The sequence below is a fragment of the Moschus berezovskii genome, chromosome 7, assembly GCF_049115385.1.
Source record: "Moschus berezovskii isolate FMDL1 chromosome 7, NW_MosBer_1.0, whole genome shotgun sequence".
In the NCBI taxonomy this organism is placed as follows: domain Eukaryota; kingdom Metazoa; phylum Chordata; class Mammalia; order Artiodactyla; family Moschidae; genus Moschus; species Moschus berezovskii.
Genome location: NC_142466.1, coordinates 31,196,420 through 31,219,723, shown reverse-complemented (window position 1 = coordinate 31,219,723; position 23,304 = coordinate 31,196,420). Strand labels below are relative to the sequence as shown.

At 43.9% G+C, this 23,304-nt stretch overlaps 1 protein-coding gene across 4 annotated transcripts in view; it reads right to left on the bottom strand.

Moving 5' to 3' along the window:
* Positions 1-23,304, bottom strand: part of SLC24A2 (solute carrier family 24 member 2) — a 287,097-nt gene that overhangs the window by 26,423 nt on the left and 237,370 nt on the right. For all 4 annotated transcript variants that reach the window (XM_055428161.2, XM_088837683.1, XM_088837684.1 and 1 more), the window contains 2 exons: positions 18,280-18,378; positions 16,786-16,904 (listed from right to left, as the gene is read on the bottom strand). In XM_055428161.2, coding sequence (XP_055284136.2) covers positions 16,786-16,904; positions 18,280-18,378 — 218 coding nt within the window. The remainder of the gene's footprint in view (positions 1-16,785; positions 16,905-18,279; positions 18,379-23,304) is intronic.

Below are 23,304 nucleotides of genomic sequence, written 5' to 3'. Positions count from 1 at the left end.
ATTAACTGAGATAATCTAGGAAGAGTACTTAGAACTGTGTTTGGCACAGAGTAAACACTCAGTAAAAGTTATTATTATTATTTTTAATAAATGGTTAGGAGAATAACTTCTTCAAAGATGTCCAGAAGAAAGAAGTTTGACTTGGTGACTTATAATACTTCCAAGCAATAAAATTCTATAATTCAATTTTTTCATGTGAAAGTGGAAACTGCGATAACTGTATTTCCCCATATATCCATTCATCAAACACTTATTGAGCATTCACTGACTATAGTGATGTCAACAATCTAATTTACTTTCCTGTTTGGTAAGAGGAATAAATAGAAGACCTTTTAAGGAAAGGTCTTCCTTTCATAAGATGAAAGGAAAAATTCCACAGCCCTAAGGAGAAAACGCTTTTTTATTTCAGTAGATAGGCTGTAAGCAGTTTTTATCTGAAACAAAGCTTCCAAGCAGACTCATAATATTGTGACACCTTGATTCTGTGTTTTGTGCAGAGCTAAAAACAATACTAGAGTTGGAGCTCTCAAAGGTAAAATTACCAAAAATGCACAGTCATACTTTAACACAGTCAAAAGCTCTGAAATCAACATCTATTTGGCAAGTAGAAGGTGCCAAAAAACATTCCATGAAGGGCTTTACCACCAAGGAAATCTATTAAAAATGAAATTTTTTAAAATAATAAATATCCATATGGTTACTGTATTAGTCTGCTTGGGCCACCACAACAAACACCATAGACTAGGTGGCTTGAGCAATAGAGATTTACGCTTTCTTTGAGCAGCTGTGAAAAGATATCCCAAGACCAAGGTAAGAGAAACCCAAATAAGATGGTAGGTATTGTGAGGGGGCATCAGAGGGCAGACACACTGAAATCATAATCACAGGAAACTAGTCAATCTGATCACATGGACCACAGCCGAATGTGGTCCACTGGAGAAGGGAATGGCAAACCACTTCAGTATACTTGCCTTGAGAACCCCATGAACAGTATCAAAGGGCAAAATGATAGGATACTGAATGAGGAATTCCCCAGGTCGGTAGGTGCCCAGTATGCTACTGGAGCTCAGTGGAGAAGTAACTCTAGAAGGAATGAAGGGATGGAGCAAACGCAAAACCAATACCCAGTTGTGGATGTGACCAGTGATAGAAGCAAGGTCCGGTGCTGTAAAGAGCAATATTGCATAGGAACCTGGAATGTTAGGTCCATGAATCAAGGCAAATTGGAAGTGGTCAAACAGGAGATGGCAAGAGTGAACGTCGACATTCTAGGAATCAGTGAACTAAAATGGACTGGAATGGGTGAATTTAACTCAGATGACTATTATATTTACTACTGTGGGCAGGAATCCCTTAGAAGAAATGGAGTAGCCATCATGGTCAACAAAAGAGTCCGAAATGCAGTACTTGGATGCAATCTTAAAAATGACAGAATGATTTCTGTTCATTTCCAAGGCAAACCATTCAGTATTACAGTAATCCAGGCCTATGCCCCAACCAGTAACGCTGAAGAAGCCGAAGTTGAACGGTTCTATGAAGACCTACAAGACCTTTTAGAACCAACACCCAATAAAGATGTCCTTTTCATTATAGGGGACTGGAATGCAAAAGTAGGAAGTCAAGAAACACTTGGAGTAACAGGCAAATTTGGCCTTGGAGCACGGAATGAAGCAGGGCAAAGGCTAATAGAGTTTTGTCAAGAGAACGCACTGGTCATAGCAAACACCCTCTACCAACAACACAAGAGAAGACTCTACACATGGACATCACCAGATGGTCAACACCGAAATCAGATTGATTATATTCTTTGCAGCCAAAGATGGAGAAGCTGTATACAGTTAGCAAAAACAAGACCAGGAGCTGACTGTGGCTCAGATCATGAACTCCTTATTGCCAAATTCAGACTGAAATTGAAGAAAGTAGGGCAAACCACTAGACCATTCAGATATGACCTAAATCAAATCCCTTACGATTATACAGTGGAAGTGAGAAATAGATTTAAGGGACTAGATCTGATAGATAGAGTGCCTGATGAACTCTGGACGGAGGTTCGTGACATTGTACAGGAGACAGGGACCAAGACCATCCCCATGGAAAAGAAATGCAAAAAGCAAAATGGCTGTCTGAGGAGGCCTTACAAATAGCTGTGAAAAGAAGAGAAGCGAAAAGCAAAGGAGAAAAGGAAAGATATAAGCATCTGAATGCAGAGTTCCAAAGAATACCAAGGAGAGATAAGAAAGCCTTCCTCAGCGATCAATGCAAAGAAATAGAGGAAAACAACAGAATAGGAAAAACAAGAGATCTCTTCAAGAAAATTAGAGATTCCAAGGGAACATTTCATGCAAAGATGGGCTCGATAAAGGACAGAAATGGTATGGACCTAACAGAAGCAGAAGATATTAAGAAGAGGTGGCAAGAATACACAGAAGAACTGTACAAAAAAGATCTTCACGACCAAGATAGTCACGATAATGTGATCACTGACCTAGAGCCAGACATCTTGGAATGTGAAGTCAAGTGGGCCTTAGAAAGCATCACTATGAACAAAGCTAGTGGAGGTGATGGAATTCCAGTTGAGCTATTTCAAATCTTGAAAGACGATGCTGTGAAAGTGCTGCACTCAATATGCCAGCAAATTTGGAAAACTCAGCAGTGGCCACAGGACTGGAAAAGATCAGTCTTCATTCCAATCCCAAACAAAGGGAATGCTAAAGAATGCTCAAACTACCGCACAATTGCACTCATCTCACACGCTAGTAAAGTCATGCTCAAAATTCTCCAAGCCAGGCTTCAGCAATATGTGAACCGAGAACTCCCAGATGTTCAAGCAGGTTTTAGAAAAGGCAGAGGCACCAGAGATCAAATTGCCAACATCTGCTGGATCATGGAGAAAGCGAGAGAGTTCCAGAAAACCATCTATTTTTGCTTCATTGACTATGCCAAAGCCTTTGACTGTGTGGATCACAATAAACTGTGGAAAATTCTGAAAGAGATGGGAATACCAGACCACCTGACCTGCCTCTTGAGAAACCTGTATGCAGGTCAGGAAGCAACAGTCAGAACTGTACATGGAACAACAAACTGGTTCCAAATAGGAAAAGGAATACGTCAAGGCTGTATATTGTCACCCTGCTTATTTAACTTCTATGCAGAGTACATCATGAGGAACGCTGGGCTGGAAGAAGAACAAGCTGGAATCAAGATTGCCGGGAGAAATATCAATAACCTCAGATATGCAGATGACACCACCCTTATGGCAGAAAGTGAAGAGGAACTCAAAAGCCTCTTGATGAAAGTGAAAGAGGAGAGTGAATTGGTTGGCTTGAAGCTCAACATTCAGAAAACAAAGATCATGGCATCTGGTCCCAACACTTCATGGGAAGTAGATGGAAAAACAGTGGAGACAGTGTCAGATTTTATTTTTTTGGGCTCCAAAATAACTGCAGATGGTGATTGCAGTCATGAAAAGACGCTTACTCCTTGGAAGGAAAGTTATGACCAACCTAGATAGTATATTAAAAAGCAGAGACATTACTTTGCCAACCAAGGTCCGTCTAGTCAAGGCTATGGTTTTTCCCATGGTCATGTATAGATGTGCGAGTTGGACTGTGAAGAAGGCTGATCGCTGAAGGATTGATGCTTTTGAACTGTGGTGCTGGAGAAGACTCTTGAGAGTCCCTTGGACTGCAAGGAGATCCAACCAGTCCATTCTAGAGGAGATCAATCCTGGGTGTTCATTGGAGGGACTGATGCTAAAGCTGAAACTGCAATACTTTGGCCACCTCATGCGACGAGTTGATTCACTGGAAAAGACTCTGATGCTGGGAAAGGTTGGGGCCGGGAGAAGGGGACGACGGAGAATGAGATGGCTGGATGGCATCAGCGACTCTATGGACATGAGTTTGGGTGAACTCTGGGAGTTGGTGATGGACAGGGAGGCCTGGCGTGCTGTGATTCATGGGGTCGCAGAGAGTCGGATACGACTGAGCGACTGAACTGAACTGATGAACTCCCACCATAAATACCAGCTGGCTCAGGGACAGTACGTGGTTTTCATCTCATCTTCATTTTTGTTTCCCTAAACTGGTTGGCCAATTAGTGTGGTCAACACACCAGCAGCTTTCACTTTGTCTATTACAGAACTAGAATGTCATGCTTGAAATTCAAAAGATCAACCCATAAAAATTCTTCACTACTGGGTTGTGGATCATTTTGGTCTTACAGACCTAAAGACCTATGCTCAAAATCTCTAAGTGACACAAGGGAACATGGATTTTGGGGACCCCAGAGCTATTGTTCAGGGCTTGCCAACAAGGTGTATATGAGTCATTTTTGAGAGTTAACTCAGAGTTCTGGAATGGGTCGGTAAAGGCTATATGGACAATTTCATTTGTCATTTGCCTTTCCTGTTTAAAAAGGGAATAAAGACTGGATAGCCATGAAGAAGAAAGTCTGTTAGACACAATGATGGAAAACAGAGTTGCATTTGGAAAAATTCAGTTACTCAACTCAAAGATGAGTCCTTACTGACTCTTATGGACAGACTGTTGTGTCCCTCCAAAATTCATATGTGGTGCTGGAGAAGACTCTTGAGAGCCTCTTGGACAGCAAGGAGATCAAACCAGTCAATCCTAAAGGAAATCAACTCTGAATACTCATTGGAAGGACTGATGATGAGGCTGAAGCTCCAATACTTTGGTCACCTGATGAGAAGAGCTGACTCATTGGAAAAGACCCTGGTGCTGGGAAAGATTGAAGGCCGGAGGAGAAGGGGACGACAGAGGATGAGACGGTTGGATGGCATCACCGACTCTGTGGACATGAACGTGAGCAAACTCCAGGAGTTGGTGATGGACAGGGAGGCCTGGCGTGCTGCAGTCCATGGGGTTGCGAAGAGTTGGACACGACTGAGTGAACTGAACTGAACTGAGGTCACAGGAGTGAGACCCTGATCCTACAGGATTAGTGTCCTTGTGAGAAGGGACACCAGAGAGCACTTCTCTACTTCTTGCTCTCTCCATCCACTCGCCTCACCCTTTTGTGTATGAAAGTCTCTATGAGGCCAAAGAGAGAAGACAGCCAACTGCACTCCCGGAAGAGAGCCCTTGCCAGAAACTGAATTGGCTGAAACCTTGACCACAGACTTCCAGCTTCCAGAACTAGAAGAAAATAAATTTCTGTTGTTTAAGCTGCCCAGTCTGTGATTTTTTTTTGTTATGGCAACCCAAGCAGACTGATACACACCTACCATATAGATAGTTACCTTTTTAAAGTATCTTAATTTTGAATCTTTTTTGTTTTATTTTGGTTTAAAGAAATCATTGTGTTCACTTGCTATAATTTATTTGAAATTAATTTTTATTGGAGCATAGTTGCTTTATAATGTTGTATAATTCTTTCTTTATTGGTGACTTCTTTATTTTTTTTTAATTTATTTTAATTGGAGGGTAATTGCTTTAAAATGTTGTGCTGGTTTCTGCTGTACAACAACATACGGCTTACGAATCAGCCATAAGTATACGTGTGTCCCTTCTGTCTTGAGCATTTCTCCCTGCCCCGTCACAGCCCTCTAGGTCAACAAAGAGCACTGGGCTGAGCTCCCCGAGCTACACAATTGCTTCCTGCTAGCTGTCTGTTTTACACATGGTAGTGTGTATATGCCAATGCTGCTCTCTCAATCCGTCCCCTCCTTTCCTTCTCCTACTGTGTCCGAACGTCTGTTCCCTATAAGCACATCTCTATTTCTGCCATGCAAATAGATTCATCAGTACCATTTTTCTAGATTCCATATACATGTCTTAATATATGATATTCACTTTTCTCCTTCTGATTTCCTTCACTTTGTATAACAGGCTCTATGTTCATCCACCTCACTGCAACTGACTCAAATTCATTCCTTTTTCTGGCTGAGTAAAGAACCCCTTTTCCAATCATTCTTTACTGAGTCTTTGAGAAATCTCTCTGTTTTTGTTCCCTGAGTTTTTCAGTGTCTTTGCCCTTGTATTATTTACCAATATCCTTCATTCTCTTGACTCCACTCTTATCTCTATTTGTCTATCACTTATCTCTTTCCAAGAGATAAATCAAGAAGAGGTCAGTTGCAAAGCATCTCTTTTGGGAAGGCAGCACCATCCTGAGATATCTGTATTGCCTTCTGAGTAGACTTCCTGAACCAACAGAGAACATTTAAATGTCATACAGACTTTTTAAAAAGTGATTAATCTCAGCCTGTCTAGCAGTAGGAAATAATTCACCCCCCCCTTAAAATACCATTTTATGATTTGTTTTACATATAGATGGGAAAAAAACTAGCATCAAGAATTTAGCATATCAAACACAAAATGATAAGCTTTCACTCAGCAGTGGCAACCTGAGAACACTTCATCCGTTTCTCCATGACTTTGAATTGAAACCAACATTTCAAAATATTTTGCTGTGAGTGATGAAGCTGTCTGGACCCAAGTTTCCCATGAAGCCAAGAAACCATCTTATATTAATGTAAAATGGCATTTGGAGGGTCTGGTGAAATATAATTACTTTCCTTCACTTTGCATCTAGCCCAAATAATTCTGAGGTGCAACCTACAGACAAGATGGATTTCTTTCTGTACTGCTGCTATAAATTGGTTTTTATATAGTTTTCATGGGCTTTGTAAATCCTGCTGATACAAATCATAGAAGATTTGTCAACATAAAAGCTACTGAAGAATCATAAGAAATAATTCAAAAGTCATTCTCATTGTTTTGTCATCAATTGGATTACAATTACTCACAGGACCAGTGATATTAATGCAGTTTTTTTTCAGGGTGGCAATGGAGTTTTTTTCTTTTTATTAATAGCAGCCCTTAATGTATCTTATGTGAATAATTAATAGACTTTAAACTTCTTCAGAAAGCACAATGACAAATGGTGTTATTAACAGTAAGATTCTAAGTGAAGTTATTATTCTCTGTCAATATTCAAATTTAGGCAGAAACTCAAGAATCAGATCTAGCTATTTCATTTTAACTGTTCAAAAGGCCTCTATGTGGATCTTAAACAGTTGGTGAATATTGTACAGGTCATCTGATATTGAAACTGGATCTCAACTTTTCCTTAAAAAATAAATGTATAGATTGAGAGAAAAAAAGCGTTATTTCCTTGGAAATGGAACCCATATACTATGGGGTGGTAGATAAAACATTAGTTTTTGATTTTCTTCTGTATAGTGTGTACTTGGTTTTCTCGGATACTAATATGTTTTATTTTTCTAAGGCAATCATAGATCTAACACGGCTTGGACCTTGAAAACTCCAGTCTGATGAAGAATCTTTGACTATTGCTTTCTTTTCATACTTAGGTCTTGCCCTCTCTCCCCAGCATTGTCCTGTGCTCCCTTTGCACCAAAAGTTCCTTTTCCTGAGTGCCAGAATGCTCTTATGTTTCATCAATGTTTCGAGAGATTGAATAATCTCATTAATAGTGGGAAATTTGGTCCTTAGCTGTTTTTAAACTTTCAAAATGGTTGACCTGGCCATTACACCATAATCATTTAGAAGAGATACTTTCTTTTTGAATAACAGGAAGGTTTGAGGTTTGAAAACTCTCTGTTAAACATTGCTGGGACTTCCCTGGTGGTCCAGTGGTTAAGACTCTGAGCTCCCAATGCAGGGGGTACAGCTTCCATCATCCCTGGTTGAGGGACTAAGATCCCACATGCCACTCAGCATGACCAAACTAACAAACAAACCCCCAAAATCTTATCACTGTGAAGAAAGTAAACATTTTCTAACTAAAGGTAATACTTTAGGAAGAAAAACACCATGTGGACTCTGATCTGCTTGGATAATCTTGGAAGTCCTTATCAGAGCTAATGTTATGGATCAATGTTCATTATGAAGTCTTTCTACGGAGCTTTAAAATCATAGCTATAACTTTAAATGACAACAATAATGCATTTTAGTTTCCTTAAGAGAAATCTACTCCAGTGTTCTTGCCTGGAGAATCCCAGGGATGGGGGAGCCTAGTGGGCTGCCGTCTATGGGGTCACACAGAGTCGGACACAACTGAAGTGACTTAGCAGCAGCAGCAGCAAGAGAAATCTAAGATTACAATCATGTCCATCATCTTTCTCTGCTCACCCTTTAGTCACCCAAACATTTTAATCAGCACTATAAGAGCAGATCTTAAAAACCAGACTGAGTTTAGATGAAGACCAATGCTAGGCTGGGAAGAAATAAGTTAGAGCTGAAATTCCAGAGGGAGAAAGGAAGGGTTTAATATAGTAAGATACTATTTAAGTTGTAAAGTGAGAAAAAAAGAAGAAAAATGGGCATTTTATTCATTAGCTATCTAAATATCTATCTAGTTTTCTATCTATACAAGTATGTGTATGTGTGTGTGTGTGAGTGAGTGTGTGTGTGTGTGTGTATTCTTTTCCTACGGATGTGATAATCTTAAATAAGTCTGTTTGCCCACTGCTGCAACTAGGCAACTCTTAACTAACTAGGCAACTCTTAACCAACTAGGCAACTCTTAACCAAAGCAAAGACAATTTAGATTTCCTTAAGGACAGAGAGAAGTCTTAGAGGCAAAATGAAATAAAAGCTGCAACATATAAAAAGCATAATACATGAAGAGTTAGATTTTCAGATTTCAGAATCTAAGAAATTGGCAAGGCCTTTCTCTTTCTCCCTTCCCACCGTGAGCAGGTATATAGAGAGTCTGGCTGTGTTATGCCTGGAGGACCATGATGCAGAGAGGCAGGCAGCTTCCCTGAGCACGCTGGCCATGTGCCATCACCTGGCTGTTGTCTGCTGCTGTTGTTGTTCAGCTGCTAAGTCGTGTCCAACTCTTTGCGAACCCATGGGCTGCACCATGCCAGTCTTCCCTGTCCTTCCCTATCTCCCAGAGTTTGCTCAAACTCATGTCCATTGAGTTGGTGATGTCATCTTGGCAAAGTTAAAATGTAAGAAAAGGCTGCGTTCTGGGTGGGAGAGAATGTATTATAGAATTGTCTTTCAAATGTGGATAAACTCTCAACATTGAAAATTTGGAAGGTCGGTAAATTCTCAGTGACAGCTCAACTCAGTTGTGTTAGAATCAACAGCATTCTATCAGCAGGCCTTGGGAGAAGATAATTAGCACTAAGCCATTCGGAGAAGGAAATGGCAACCCACTCCAGTGTTCTTGCCTGGAGAATCCCAGGGACGGGGGAGCCTGATGGGCTGCCGTCTATGGGGTCACACAGAGTCGGACACGACTGAAGTGACTTAGCAGCAGCAGCAGCAGCATTTGAGAAGTCAAATTATTTCTTGGTTCCACAAAATTTACGAATGAAGCAAAAAATCTCCTGCAAAGGGAAGAAGTGCTCACAGAGTGCTTTTTTAGAGTGCTCTTCATTGCCAGTGTAAAGTCTGGATATAAGGAAGTTCTCAGAGATGAGGTGTCAGTGAAAAATTAGCTCACTTGTAAATACGGTTTTGAAAACAGCAGGTTCATTAGATGAGATGGGTTAAACTCTCAGGAGACTATCAGTGGTGAGTGTGTGGTGTGTGGCCTCATTGTTTCCATTAATAAAGTCGGGAGGCACACCTCATTCCTCCTGGAGCTTGATAAAAGTACAACTGGGAAAGGAAGAAAACTCAACTGTAAAAAGGCACTGAATTCTTTCTGTGAAACTGTGCTTTAGGTGGCCGGAGTGTCCTGATTTCACACCTTTTGTTCTGAGTCGAGAATCGCAGCTCTAACTTACCCTGCTACTCAGTCATTCCAGCCTGGAGACTTCAGCATCACCCACAACTGCTTTTTCTTGTTCACTACGACTGATTTATTAACAAATGGTCTCAATGCTCCCTCAGAAACAGCTCTCACATCCAGTCACTGTCAGCCACGCTACAACTCATAGTTGGTCTGAGGATTTGTCATCTGGGCTACTTAACAGACATTTTAAAGACAGTTTGACAAATACTGCTGATAATGACAAACAACTGTGCAGTATCTATTGTTCGCCAAGAACTGTTTTATGAGCATTCTAGTCTCACAATGCGGAGAAGGCAATGGCAAGCCACTCCAGTACTCTTGCCTAGAAAATCGCATGGACAGGGGAGCCTGGTGGGCTGCAGTCCATGGGGTCGCTACTAGTCGGACACGACTGAGTGACTTCACTTTCACTTTTCACTTTCACACATTGGAGAAGGAGGTGGCAACCCACTCCAGTGTTCTTGCCTGGAGAGTCCCAGGGACAGGGAGCCTGGTTGGCTGCCGTCTATGGGGTCACACAGAGTCGGACACGACTGAAGTGACTTAGCAGCAGCAGTCTCACAATGATGCTGTGAAACAGGAGAGTGTCCTTGTTTCAGAGAGAAGAAAGATGGGAACAGAGAGGTTAAGTCACACAGCGGGGAGTGGCAAATCTTGGATTTTGAACTCATGCGGTCTGTCTTCAGAGACTTTTCTCTTAAGGGACTAATGCATGCTGTTTCTGTTTTAATTTAATCCATTACTAGTTTTAGTTGTTGTATTTTTTGGGAATAGGTAAAACAGTTAACTGGTTCAAAATTCAAAAGCTACAGAAGGCTACATACTGAAAAATGCATGCAGAAGTCTACCTCCCACCCTAGTTCCTTACCGCACACTGCTGTTATGCAGCAATCAACCAGTTTCTTCAACAGAATCCAAAGCAAATGCTTCCACATTACTGTTATTTCCTTCCTTTTTCCCTCTTACAAAGAGTACAGTGGATGGATTTGGCATGTTGCCTTTTCCACTTAACAACATATATTGAAGATCATTCCATATAAGTGCATGAAGAGCTTCCTTGTTATTTTTTTATTTCTCTTTTTCTTTTTTTGGGTAAAGACTACAGATGGTTGAAAAGAGGGGTGGGCAAGCTTTTCCTGAAAAGGGCCAGATAGTAAATATTTTAGGCTTTATGGGCCTTATGGTCTCTGTCACATATGCTGCTGCTGCTTTTATCTAAAGCTTCAAGAAGATAAAAACATTCTTATCTCAGGGGTCATTCAAAAACAGGCTGTAGGCCAGATCTGGCCACAGATCACAGTTTGCTAGGACTTCCCTGGTGGCTCAGATGGTAAAGAATTCGCCTGTAATGCAGGAGGCCTGGGTTTGACCCCTGGGTTGGGAAGATTCCCTGGAGGAGGGCATGGCAACCCACTCCAGTGTTCTTGCCTGGAGAATCCCCATGGACAGAGGAGGATGGTGGGCTACAGTCCATGGGGTTGCAAAGAGTTGGACACGACTGAGCGACTAAGCACAGCAGAGTTTGCTAATCTTTGCAGCAAACGGGCTGTTACCTTGCCACCCTGTAGTCTACCCTCCCTCACTCTGGCCCCTTCGTTATTACCATTCAGAAAGAGCTCTCTTCCTATCTCACAGATTGGCTGCTGCCACTCCATGGCAGCTCCCTGCTTCCAGCAGGGGGATGTCCGCACTTCTCGGGCAGAGCCACAGCACCCTTCCTGATGCCCGTGTGTCTCCTCCCTCCCCATCCATTGCTCTGGTCCAGGCCTCATCAGCTCTGCCCAACTCCTGCAGCCACCTCACTGCCCCACTGCTGCCATCCAATTTCTTGCTGCACATCCGATCTGTACACCTCAGTGCAGCCTCTTCAATCTTTCACAGGTGCAAATCACATCTAGGAACCTGTGGCAGCTTGCTGTTGCCCTGGAAGGAAGTCAACGTGCGTACCATGGTCCTCAAGGCGGGCCAGCCCTGCTGGGGACTCAACACCACCATCGTCCCTCCCTCTGGTCCCCACTCTCCAGCCACACTGACTTCTCTGTTCCTCAAACAAGTCAAGCTCATTTCTGCCTCTGTGGGTGCTGTTCCCTTGGCGTGGCTTGTTCTTTTTTTCTAAGAATTTTATTTGGATGTAAACTGTTTTTAAAGTCTTTATTGAATTTGTTGCAATATTGCTTCTGCTTTATGTTTTGTTTTTTCATCGCAAGGCACTTGGGATCTTAGCTCCCAGACCAGGGATCGAACTCACACCCTTTTCTGCATTGGAAGGCAAAGTCTTAACCACTGGACCACCACAGATGTTCCGGCTGGCTTGTTCTTAAAAGTTCAGCCTCTGTTCAAATACCACTTCCTTACTGAAGCTTTCCCTCACCTCCTAACCTAAAGGGGCCCCTCCACTCGCCCTCCATTGAGTCACAAGGCTTTATTTTCTTCATGGCCCCATTGCTGTCCATAATTATGTCTTGGTTTACATTTGCAGTCTCTCTGCTCTGCTAGAATGGCCCTAAAATTCTGCTAGAATTTCCAAGGCCCAGCACATCTCCTAACACATACTGGATGAGCACTGAAAAGTTTCTGATTCAACAATGGAAGAGTTTTAGCCCAATGTACTCTTCCAAGGGGATTTCTCCTCCCTCCTCACCTCACATTTCAGTCTCTAGTTCCACTGGCCTTTTCACAAATCACTAACATGAATTTCCTTAAGGAAACATGCTGTCATTGCCTTCTTTTGAGCAACAAACTCGTACTCACTCATCAATGCCCAGCTCAAATATTACCTCTTCTTTTAAGGTTTTGCACTTTTCCTCGCCTGGGTCTTCCTCTGGAAGGCTCGCAGAACACTTTGTATACACTTTCCTGACATATGTGTGAAGGTCACCCAGTGGTGTCAGACTCTTTGTGACCCAATGGACTGGAGCCCACCAGGCTCCTCTGTCCATGGAATTCTCCAGACAAGAATGCTGGAAGGGGTTGCCATTTCCTTCTCCAGGGGATCTTCCTGACTCAGGGATTGAACCTGGGTCTCTTGCACTGCAGGTAGACTCTTTATGTGACATAATGGGTCATAATTATTTACCTACTACAGATGTTTATTTATTTGCTTATCATACCCTGGATATATTCAAACATTAGATATGTATATATTCTTTCTACATATAATTTTCATTTTAGCTACAATGAACATTTTACCTATAGGGAAGGGACATCTTGGATGCTATTTATATAGTAGGTATGGGCACATAGGGTTCCTCAGTGGCTCAGTGGTAAAGAATCCACCCACCAATGCAGAAGACACAGGTTCCGTCCCTGGCTTGGGAAGACCCCCTGGAAAAGGGCATGACAACCCACTTCAGTATTCTTGCTTGGAGAATCCCATGAACAGAGGAGCCTTGTGGGCTACAGTCCATGGGGTCGCAAAAGAGTTGGACATGACTTAGCAACTAAAGAACAACAAAATGGGCACTAATAAATAATAGCTAAGTGCTTTATGTATATTATCTCATGTAACTCTCCTAATATCCCGAATGAGGCAGGTACTGTGATTCTCTGTACACTGCAGATGAGGAAACTAGAAGAAGGTTTGATAAGTCTCTCGTGTTGGCTCTGAAAATCACTGCCAGGCTGTCCTGCGGGCAGCTGGTGGGGTGGCTCTCTGAAGGCCTGCGTGCCCTTGAGCTCTCAGGGTATCAGCATGGTGCACAGATCTGTCCTGTTACCCTGAGCGAGATCCGGGGACACAGCTCTGCTCAGAGAAGGGTTGGCTGGGGCTCTGTCAACCCCCTGCAGCAAGCTGCTTCCGTGTGTGGGGGGGTATAGCTGTCCCTCTGCCAGCCAGATGGACAGGCACGGTGATGAGGGTGCCCTCTGCACACTTGTGACCGTGCATCCCCAAGGACAGCCAGATGTTCTCGGGGCCTGCCTCCTTCTGCCACATGCTGCAGACATAAGCTGCTCTGCCAGCTCACCCTTGAGCTAATGCGAAGGCACCGTGGGGCTCAGGGCAGGAGGGTGAGAGCCTAGGAGGCAGAGGAGACAAGGGCAGGAGTTGCCATGTCTCTATTCTCCTTTAGTCATTCCCCCTGCCCCCTGCAGCTTTACTGAGGTCTAACTGACAAATAAAATTCCACCTATTTAAGGTGTACAACGTGAAGATAGGTATACCTCATGAAAAGACAGCAAAGGACACAATAGACAAATGAAAAGGCACCCTATGGAGTGGGGGAAAATATCTACAAATCATATATCTGATAAGGAGTTAATAACCAAAATATATGTAAGGAACTCTTACAACTCAATAGCAAACAATGAATAACCCAATTAAAAAATGGGTGAAGGATCTGAGTAGATATTCTTCTGGAGACAACATACAATGGCAAACACATGTACAAAAAGGTGCTTGATGTCTTATCCTTTCCTTTAAATGAAGAAACTTTCTTTGCATGTTTCTTCAGGGAATAAAGGCAACAGGCGACTATGAGCAAGTGTCTTTCTAAGAAGCACAGACGTCCTCTGTTGCAGAAAGCATCCCAATGTAAAGGAGAAGGTGGGGCTGGAATGGATTTGCTGTAGTCTGGCTTCATTATGAGCTCATCGGGAAAATTCTGTCTAGAGAAGTGGGTCACAAACTTTAGGGCCATGCTACTTAAAAAGTGTGGTTCTTAGACCAGCCACATCAGAATCACCTGGGAGCTCAGGAGAGCTGCAGACTTGGGGCCCCACTCTGGACCTGACAAACCAGACCCCGAATTTTAACAGAATCCTCCAGGAAATTCCTAAACACATTAAAGTTTGAGAAACACCGACTCAAGGGTAACTGGTTAAAATGTAAATTTGGGACTCTATGCCTTAGAAATTCTGAATCACTTGATGCGGGTGAGATCCAGAAATCTAACAAGCACCACCTACTTTTTGGTTCTGCCTACTTTTTTGAGCAAATGTGGTCCTGAGGCAATGGAAACAGTACAGATTCTGTATTTAGACAGCCCTAAGGCTGGGAGAAATATCAATAACCTCAGATATGCAGATGACACTACCCTTATGGCAGAAAGTGAAGAGGAACTCAAAAGCCTCTTGATGAAAGTGAAAGAGGAGAGTGAAAAGGTTGGTTTGAAGCTCAACATTCAGAAAACAAAGATCATGGCATCTGGTCCCATCACTTCATGGGAAATAGATGGAAAAACAGTGGAAACAGTGTCAGACTTTGTTTTTTTGGGCTCCAAAATCACTGCAGATGCTGATTGCAGCCATGAAATTAAAAGACGCTTGCTCCTTGGAAGGAAAGTTATGACCAACCTTGATAGTATATTAAAAAGCAGAGACATTACTTTGCCAACCAAGGTCCGTCTAGTCAAGGCAATGGTTTTTCCCGTGGTCATGTATGGTTGTGAGAGTTGGACTGTGAAGAAGGCTGATCGCCGAAGAATCGATGCTTTTGAACTGTGGTGTTGGAGAAGACTCTTGAGAGTCCCTTATACTGCAAGGAGATCCAACCAGTCCATTCTAAAGGAGATCAATCCTGGATGTTCATTGGAGGGACTGATGCTAAAGCTGAAACTGCAATACTTTGGCCACCTCATGCGACGAGTTGACTAGCTGGAAAAGACTCTGATGCTGGGAAAGGTTGGGGGCGGGAGGAGAAGGGGACGACGGAGAATGAGATGGCTGGATGGCATCACCGACTCTGTGGACATGAGTTTGAGTGTACTCCGGGAGTTGGTGATGGACAGGGAGGCCTGGCGTGCTGTGATTCATGGGGTCGCGGAGAGTCGGACACGACTGAGCGACTGAACTGAACTGAACTGAAGGCAACAGTCCCAGTATTCTTGCCTGGACAATCCTCAAAGACAGAGGAGCCTGGTGGGCTACAGTCCATAGCGTTGCAGAGTCAGACACGCAGGATCAGCTCTAAGAAGCAACTCAGCACACATGCACAAGATCAAATCTCAGCTTTAATAGCTACAAACCAAGTAATCCTGAATAACTGCTTCATCTTAAGCTTTAGCTTCCTCACGTATAAAACAGAGATACTAAATGTCCATACCTTCAGCTGGGAGGTTTAAAGTGATAGTATAGGCAAAGCACCTAGCACTGAAGCTATGGCACACACAGTGTGTATAAATGTTAAGCATTGTAGCCATTTGATCAAACAGCTATCTAATGGTTGCGACACTGAATGGTGGACTGGACCACAGTACTGACTAATTTCAACAGCAGGGACTAGAAAGGCCAAAGGGGGTTAACCAAGGAACGATGGCTGTGGTTTCTCTGTTACTTAATCATGGCCCTAAAGACACACAGAGGATTAGACTGCAGCAGTGATCAAACTTTATCATCTATTAAAGATCACCAGGGACGGGAGTTAAAATGATGATTCCTTGGATGTGTGTGTAATGTATGACTGAGTCTCTTCACTGTTCACCTGAAACTATCACAGCGTTGTTAACTGGCTACACCCCAATTCAAAATAAAAAGTTCAGAAGAAAACAGTGCTGATTCCTGGGTGCTGCTTCTCAGTGATTCTATTTCCCATTGGATCTGGGATATGGACCAGGGATCTGCATTTTTATCCCCAGGAGATTTGATGCATGACTCCTCCAATCCCACTCTGAGAAACAGTGGCTTGGAGAATGTGTGTGTGCGTGCTAAGTCGCTTCAGTTATGTCTGACTCTGTGCGACCCTATGAACCACAGACCATCAGGCTCCTCTGTCCATGTGATTCTCCAGGCCCTGTGCCGTCTTCCAGGGGATCTTCCTGAGCCAGGGCTCGAACTCGCGTCTCTTACATCTCCTGCATTGCAGGTGGGTTCTTTACCACTAGTGCCACCTGGGGAGCCTGGCTTGGAGATTATGTGCACTTATATGATGAATGAAGAGTCTGATGCATGTGGTGCCCTGGCTGGGATTGGGAAGTACACACAGGGACGGATGACTCTGGGGTCCTCTGAGCTGGAAGCTGGGGCCCCTGAGGAGAAGGCAGGTCTATGCTGCTACGCTAACATATCGACACACATGGCAGCCTGGAGAGCAATGAAAAACTGCTGTACCTGGGCTTCCGCAGCTTCGATGCTGTGGGAGAGATTTCCGTTTTGTACTGGTTCCGAAGCATCGCTGGAGGGTGTCATCTCCACTTCTGTGCTGGTGCTGTTTGGGAGCTCGATTTTTTCTGTGACAAAATTTAGACACACAGAAAGCAAGCAAATGGAGTCAGTGGGGTAAGAGCCATATTGAGAAGAACATCCTAAAATGTTGGGCCAAGGTTGTGGAATACAGAGGCATAAATACATTTGAATATGGAAAGCCACTGAAACTCCAACTTCCTTTATCTTAGTAGTGACACTGTTTTCATAATGATGTTCTGCTGTGTGTGATTGTCTGTTTTCCCTAATATGCTTGGTTCAGTTGTTGAAACTAAAAAATACTCAGTACCTTGGGAAATACTAAATTTGTGTTTGTGTGTCTGTTAGCTGAGTTGATACAACTTTAGGATCAGCCTTTAATGACCAAACAAAATGGGGCTCTGGGTCCCAAAGTGAAGTCAAGATGTGTAAGAACAGATATGAACACATGAGAAGAAGCGACTTCCCAGGACTGAGAGCTAACATTTTAGTTTATTTAAGTTTTTTCTCCCCCCCATACCCAATAGAATCTTGCCTGTTTCTTGGCCAAAGATTTTTCCTGAAGCTAGAAGTCAGGAGAACAGAGGAGACATAAGCTCTTCCAAGGAATGTCATATATTTTGAGTGCAACACTGTTAAATTTTGTCTGCAGATAATTTTAGTTTCTTGGGCATCGTGTGTTGCATAGATCCAGATTAGGGTAAATTTAGTCTGAATTTAGAATCTGAGAGCTACATTAGAGTCACAGACTGGAGAGGAGGAACATTATGTTCCAAGTTAAAATAGGACCACGAAATGTCACGATCTGGTCACAGAGGACCTCAGAAAAAGTCAACCAAAAGGGACCGGGGCTAGCTGCTGAATTCTCAAGAGGGGAGAGTCAGGGCCATCTTGCAGGGACCTGGGAACTCAGTTCGGGAGTAACCGAGTGAACCATCTAGTAATTTGGTGGCGGTGATGCAGGAGACGTCATAGGTATAAAATCTGGTTCCCAAGCAAGAACTTCAGAAAGGGTACTCTCACCTTTTGTCAGTATGAAATGACAGGTCTGTGTGTCCTCTTTTTGTGCAAGCTCCGAAATGGAGTGATTTTCTACTCCAGTGGAGATGTATGGTTAGGAGGTGGTATAAATTTATTTTAAAATTTTTACATATTTAACATTATTATTTATTTTATATGGCTCCTCATAGAATCATTTCACTCTTTTTACAGTTCCCCTGGGAGTAGGAGACCTATTGGGCCTGCTTATGCCCTGGACCCACCGGGGAAGTGGGACTCTTCTGGATGTCCGAGAAAGGGCTGAGCAACAGGGTTCTGTGTCTGTACTGAGTTGGGGTGCCCACACTGGGTCCTGCTTCTCTGCCCCCTGCTTCACGCACTCCAGGAACGAACAGCAGGGGATGGACATCTCCCCGTACTCACCCACATGATTGGCAGCCCCATTCTGCCTCTCGTTCTCATCCACCTGACATTTCTTCTTGGCAATCTTGTGGAGAATTGAAGCCTTTTCTCTGAACCTCCCTGAAGCAAGATAAAGTAATGGAAAGGAGACGGGGTGAGAAGGAAGAGAAAGAGAGAGGCTCCTGGCAAATGGTGAGGCTCTGGCAAAGCAGGTGCCTAGCTTTCTTAGCTAGGGTGTCGTCCAGTGGTGACCACTCCTTTCTGCCCAACCGAGAGGGACCTGCATGAAGAGTGCTTTCTTACCTTGTGGATCCCTCAGCCCAGTTCTCCACTTGACAATCTCAAGCTGCTGGGTCACAGACAAAAGGTTTCCCTTGAACCTCTTCCCTTCCTCCCAATTGCTTACAAAAAACAAAAACACCAAAGCTCACCAAAACTCCCTCCATTGCTGTGAGCCCGAAACAGGTCTAGACACAGAACTGCTCCGGAGGCATGGTCATGTCTCTGAAATTAGATGCTCATCCCAGGATTGGCTTTTGACCGTGGAAAGCCAAGCCCAGGGGTCCTTTGATTTGATTCTCATTTTCAAACATGTATCTTAATTAACACTGTAGTTTCTAAAGGAGTCGGGAGCATGCGTTGCAGTCGAATTAGCTGAGTCAGCTGCAATGAAAGCGTCAAGGAGGCAACTGATTGTATTTGGGGATTCAGGGCAAAGGATGATCCACTAAGCACAGCAAGTAATGTCTGTGGGTGATGAGATGCTTAGGAAAAGGTTCTGGAAAAAAATACCATTTTTAAAGTAATCGTTTTAAACAGCTGTACCACAAAAGTAATGCTTCATTTCTTCTCCATTACTGACAATAATTAATGGGTAAATGCATGCACCAAGCACAGAAAAAAAAAAAAAAAACATGCAAAAGTTTAGAGATTAGTGAAACACAGCACATTTTTCTTTCTTTTTAAATCCTTGATTCCCACCGCCCCTCTCCCCTATCCCTTCCTCCTGGGATTATTCAAGGTACAAAGGAGCCTTATTTTAAACTAACTAATTATTGCCTACATTTAGATGAGTCCCTGAAAATACTGTAACTCCTACAATTTTCCCACTAGGCATTTGTGGTTGGCTTGGTTCTCTAGCAGGCTATTAGCATCAGAGCTTATTCTACTTTTCTAGAATAAACCACAACCAAACCAAATCAGTCTCAAACTATTTCTCCTGGAGAGTCCATCCTCCTACGATGGGACATGGCAGGTTGGCATCCCCACCCCACTGCTCCTGTGGACGGAAATCCAGGGGAGTGGTCATAGAGGTGATTTGTGTGGCTGGTTGAGAACAAGAGAAGCAGTAAACTGGAGACGGACCAGCTGACTTCAATGGTGAAGCTGACGTGGGAGAAGCTCCTTCTGCTCAAAAGCTCCATTAGCCTTAAACCTAGATACCTGCTTTCACAAGGTAGCTTCTAGAATGTCGGTCCCTTAGTCTAGGTGATGAATGTGCCCTGCTGGGAACATTCTTCAAGGAAACAGGAAGAGGAACATTATGCAGAAAAAAAGTAGGTCAGTCTGTGGCCTGGGTTGCATAAAGAATAAGAAGGATGAAGTGATGGACGTGATGTGCCCCCTTGAGGGACAGTGAAGGTCAGCATTGGGTTTACCATGCCGGAGGGCATCCTGCATTTAGCTCTTTCTATTTAATCGCCAAGGAAAATTTGGGGAAGAAAGAGGGGAAGGAAGTAAGTCTGGGGACTAGGAGAAGGAGGAGGTAAAAGGGAATAAGAACGGAAAGAAAAAGGAGAGGAAAAGAAATAATTCGATAATGAGGAGGAAGGCTGGGAGCTGGGACTGTCTGGAGGTTGTCCAGGCAGCAGGGCTGGAAGACACTTTCCTGTCTACCAAGTCTAGTCTTATTTGGGGACTAGGTGGATGGATAATGGAGAGTGATTCTCAGCCTTTGGCAGCCTGAAGCCTAAAGAGGGGTACTATGTGTGTAAGACGACTCTAAGAAGTCCTTAAATCATCTGCTGAAAAACCAAGAAGAGGAAAAGGGAGGTTCTGAAACGTTATAGAAGGTGATGCTTCTACTAATAAAGCCACTCTGTGGACTCAGGGTCAGTCTTTGAGCTTAGAACAATCTGCAGCTGTATGATCAACCATGGCTATTTAAAAATTATACATAAGATAATAATAAAGTGAGAGAGCATTCAGAAGAGGAAACAAGCTTGGGGAAATAAAACCTGAAATAAACCAATCCAAGTCAAGCCCAAAAGTCATGAATCATGGCAGAGAAAATCGTTGATAGTTAATCACAGGTTGTGTATGGTTCCAAGGATCTTTTCAGAGCTCAGAGGAGAACAAAGGGGACGCCACAGCATGGAGGGGTGTGGCCACTCCCTCTACCAGGAAACATCTTTCAGAACAGGGCTGGCCACTGTCACTCGAGGGCTGATTTTCCCAAAATCTCTAAAGGAGGAGTGGGAGAGGAGGGGAGGAGATGATTCGAGAATTGGGATTTCTCAAAATACTTTCAGAGACCAGCGAGGGTTTTGTAGACTGTGTGCATCCTTCTTCCCACTGCCACAGCACCTCAGGTTTTCTGTGTTACGGAAAAGTGGGACGGACTGACCTGACCTGTTTCCTCTTGGGGTTCAGCCCTTGGGCAGAGGCTGCCTGGGAAGCAGCTCTTGTCCCCCCACCGCTTCTACTTCTTTAATAGAACTTCCGTCCCAGTTTGCAGGACCTGGCTGCCATTCTGCTGTGAGGGTGCTGACAATGGCCGCTCCAAGGCCTAAAAGGATCTTCCTTTTTCAGAGACTGGTTTCTAGAAAAGCAGCAGTGGAAGGCCCACCTTCAGAACTTAGCACACAGGGGAATTCCTTCAGGGTGCTGGAGCAGACTCGTCAGGAGGGCACCCCCATTCAAGCCCCAGGACACCCCTGGGATTGCCACGGGGCACCTTCTGAGAGAAGCTGTGACGATGAGGCTGGCAGGACAAGACTGAGCACAGAATGTGATTCTCAAAGGGGCCCTCTGTGTTTGCGGATCAGGAGGCCTGGCACCTTCAGAACCTGTTCAGGCTGAAGCCACAAGCCGGGAGATCACCCTGCAGTGTGTGTGCGCGTGCGTGTGTGTGCGCGTGCGTGTGTGTGTGCATGTGTGTGTGTGTGCATGCGTGTGTGTGTGCGTGCGTGAGTGTGTGTGTGTGTTGGGAACAGCACAATATCATGGTTAAAGGGATATGATCTGGGGTTCCCAGGTGGCTCAGTGGTAAAGAACCCGCCTGCCAAAGCAGGAGACACAAAGAGATGCAGGTTTGATCCCTGGGTTGGGACGATCCCCTGGAGGAGGAAATGGCAAACCTGCTCCGGTATTCTTGCCTGGAGAATCCCATGGACAGAGGAGCCTGGAGGGCTATAGTCTATGGGGTCACAAGAGTCAGACACGACCGGGCAACTTAGCGTGCACATGGATGTGTTTCGAGGCAGCAAGACCTGGTTTAAGCCCCAGCTCTCTCCCTGGCTCTGCTAGGTGAGAGTTGATAAATCCTTGCATATTTCCGAGTTTCAGCTTTTCCGTTTGTTAAATAGGGATGCTAACCACTGACTAATGAGTTAAATGCAGGGCTTAAGTGAGAAAATACCTATAAAGGACTGACCTGGCATTGGGAGAACTCTGTAAACAAGAGGAAAAAGAAAACCCAACCAACAGCCCAGGGGCAAGGGTTACACGGCCCTGTGATGCGTTAGAAGAAGCGTTGGCATCTTCTCGTCTCTCAATTAGTGGTATCTGACCTGACAGTGTAAGCATCTCGGGGGGCCTCATTGGATTGGTGTTTAATTTTCTGTGATTCCTCCAAAGTCAGTTCCAAAACTGATTAGAAGGATCACTTTATATCTCCCTGAAATTGAGAAGGTCAAGGTGAGGGAGCTGGCCCTCTGTGTTTTAAACTCTGATACCTTTGTGATCCTCAAATGGGAAGATAGTGATCAGCTTTCTCCCATCACCTGTGAGGAGAGAGTGCAGGAAGGGCTGTTGGTATTGCACAGTGGATTTGGGGTGGCTCCAAAGAGCTTCCTGAAGCAGCAGGGCTTTGCCTCCTCTGTGTCTCAGGCTCAGAATTCTAAAATAGCGATACTGAACAGAACACCCAGCTCAAACAGTTGCTGAAGACTTAACGGTTTGAGACACATCAGGTATTTAGATGGCCCTGACGTACAGTCAGTTACTCAGAAAGGGTTGTTACGATTATGGAAGTGAATGCAGGACCTTCACCCCATAAATTACTGAAGATGAAAAGCTTGATATTTAAAATAGAATGGAGGCTTAGCAGGCTCTGGTACAAGAGACCTTGGCCGTAAAGGCACAACTTTCCTTGACTATTTTAGGCATGGATTCCACGTTGGCATAGGAGTTGACATGGACAGATCTAAGAAAAACAGCTAACTGTGTGCCTGGTGATAAAGGAGACATTTTTGAGCATTTTTCAAGGTGAGCGAAGGAGTGATTTTCAACATGTTTTAAGGAGACTTTAAAAAATATACACTGTTGCGTGTGAAACTTTAAAGTATATTTTTATGTAGCGACAGATATTTGTATACTTAAAATTTTAGAAATAGCAAACTCGGCTCAAATCGTGAGGCACCTACGTCAAAACCTAGTACACAGTTTTAATATAGTTTAGCTTGGTCTGAAATTTGCAAAAGAAAACCAGCTGAGTGTTCTCAGGGGAGTGTGTGTTGAGGGGGTGGTAGGGATGCGTGGGAGGAAAAGATCAAAGCAGAAAGGCTTATTACGAAGAACAAATTTTGGAAAAAACAACCTGGCATCAAAATCCGCAACCCATCTCTCTGCCATAACACAGGAGCTCCAAGCTGCATCGCAAAATCACCTTTGGAGGGTCTGTTTTCTCCGAGGTAAAAGCATTTTACTTTTGTTCTGCTACTGATTAATGAAAACAGCCCCTGGAAATTCCTTCACATCCTTCCCACCAAGTCATCAGCAGCGCCCCAACAGGAACGCTTTGGGCTGGAGATGAGATTGAACTCC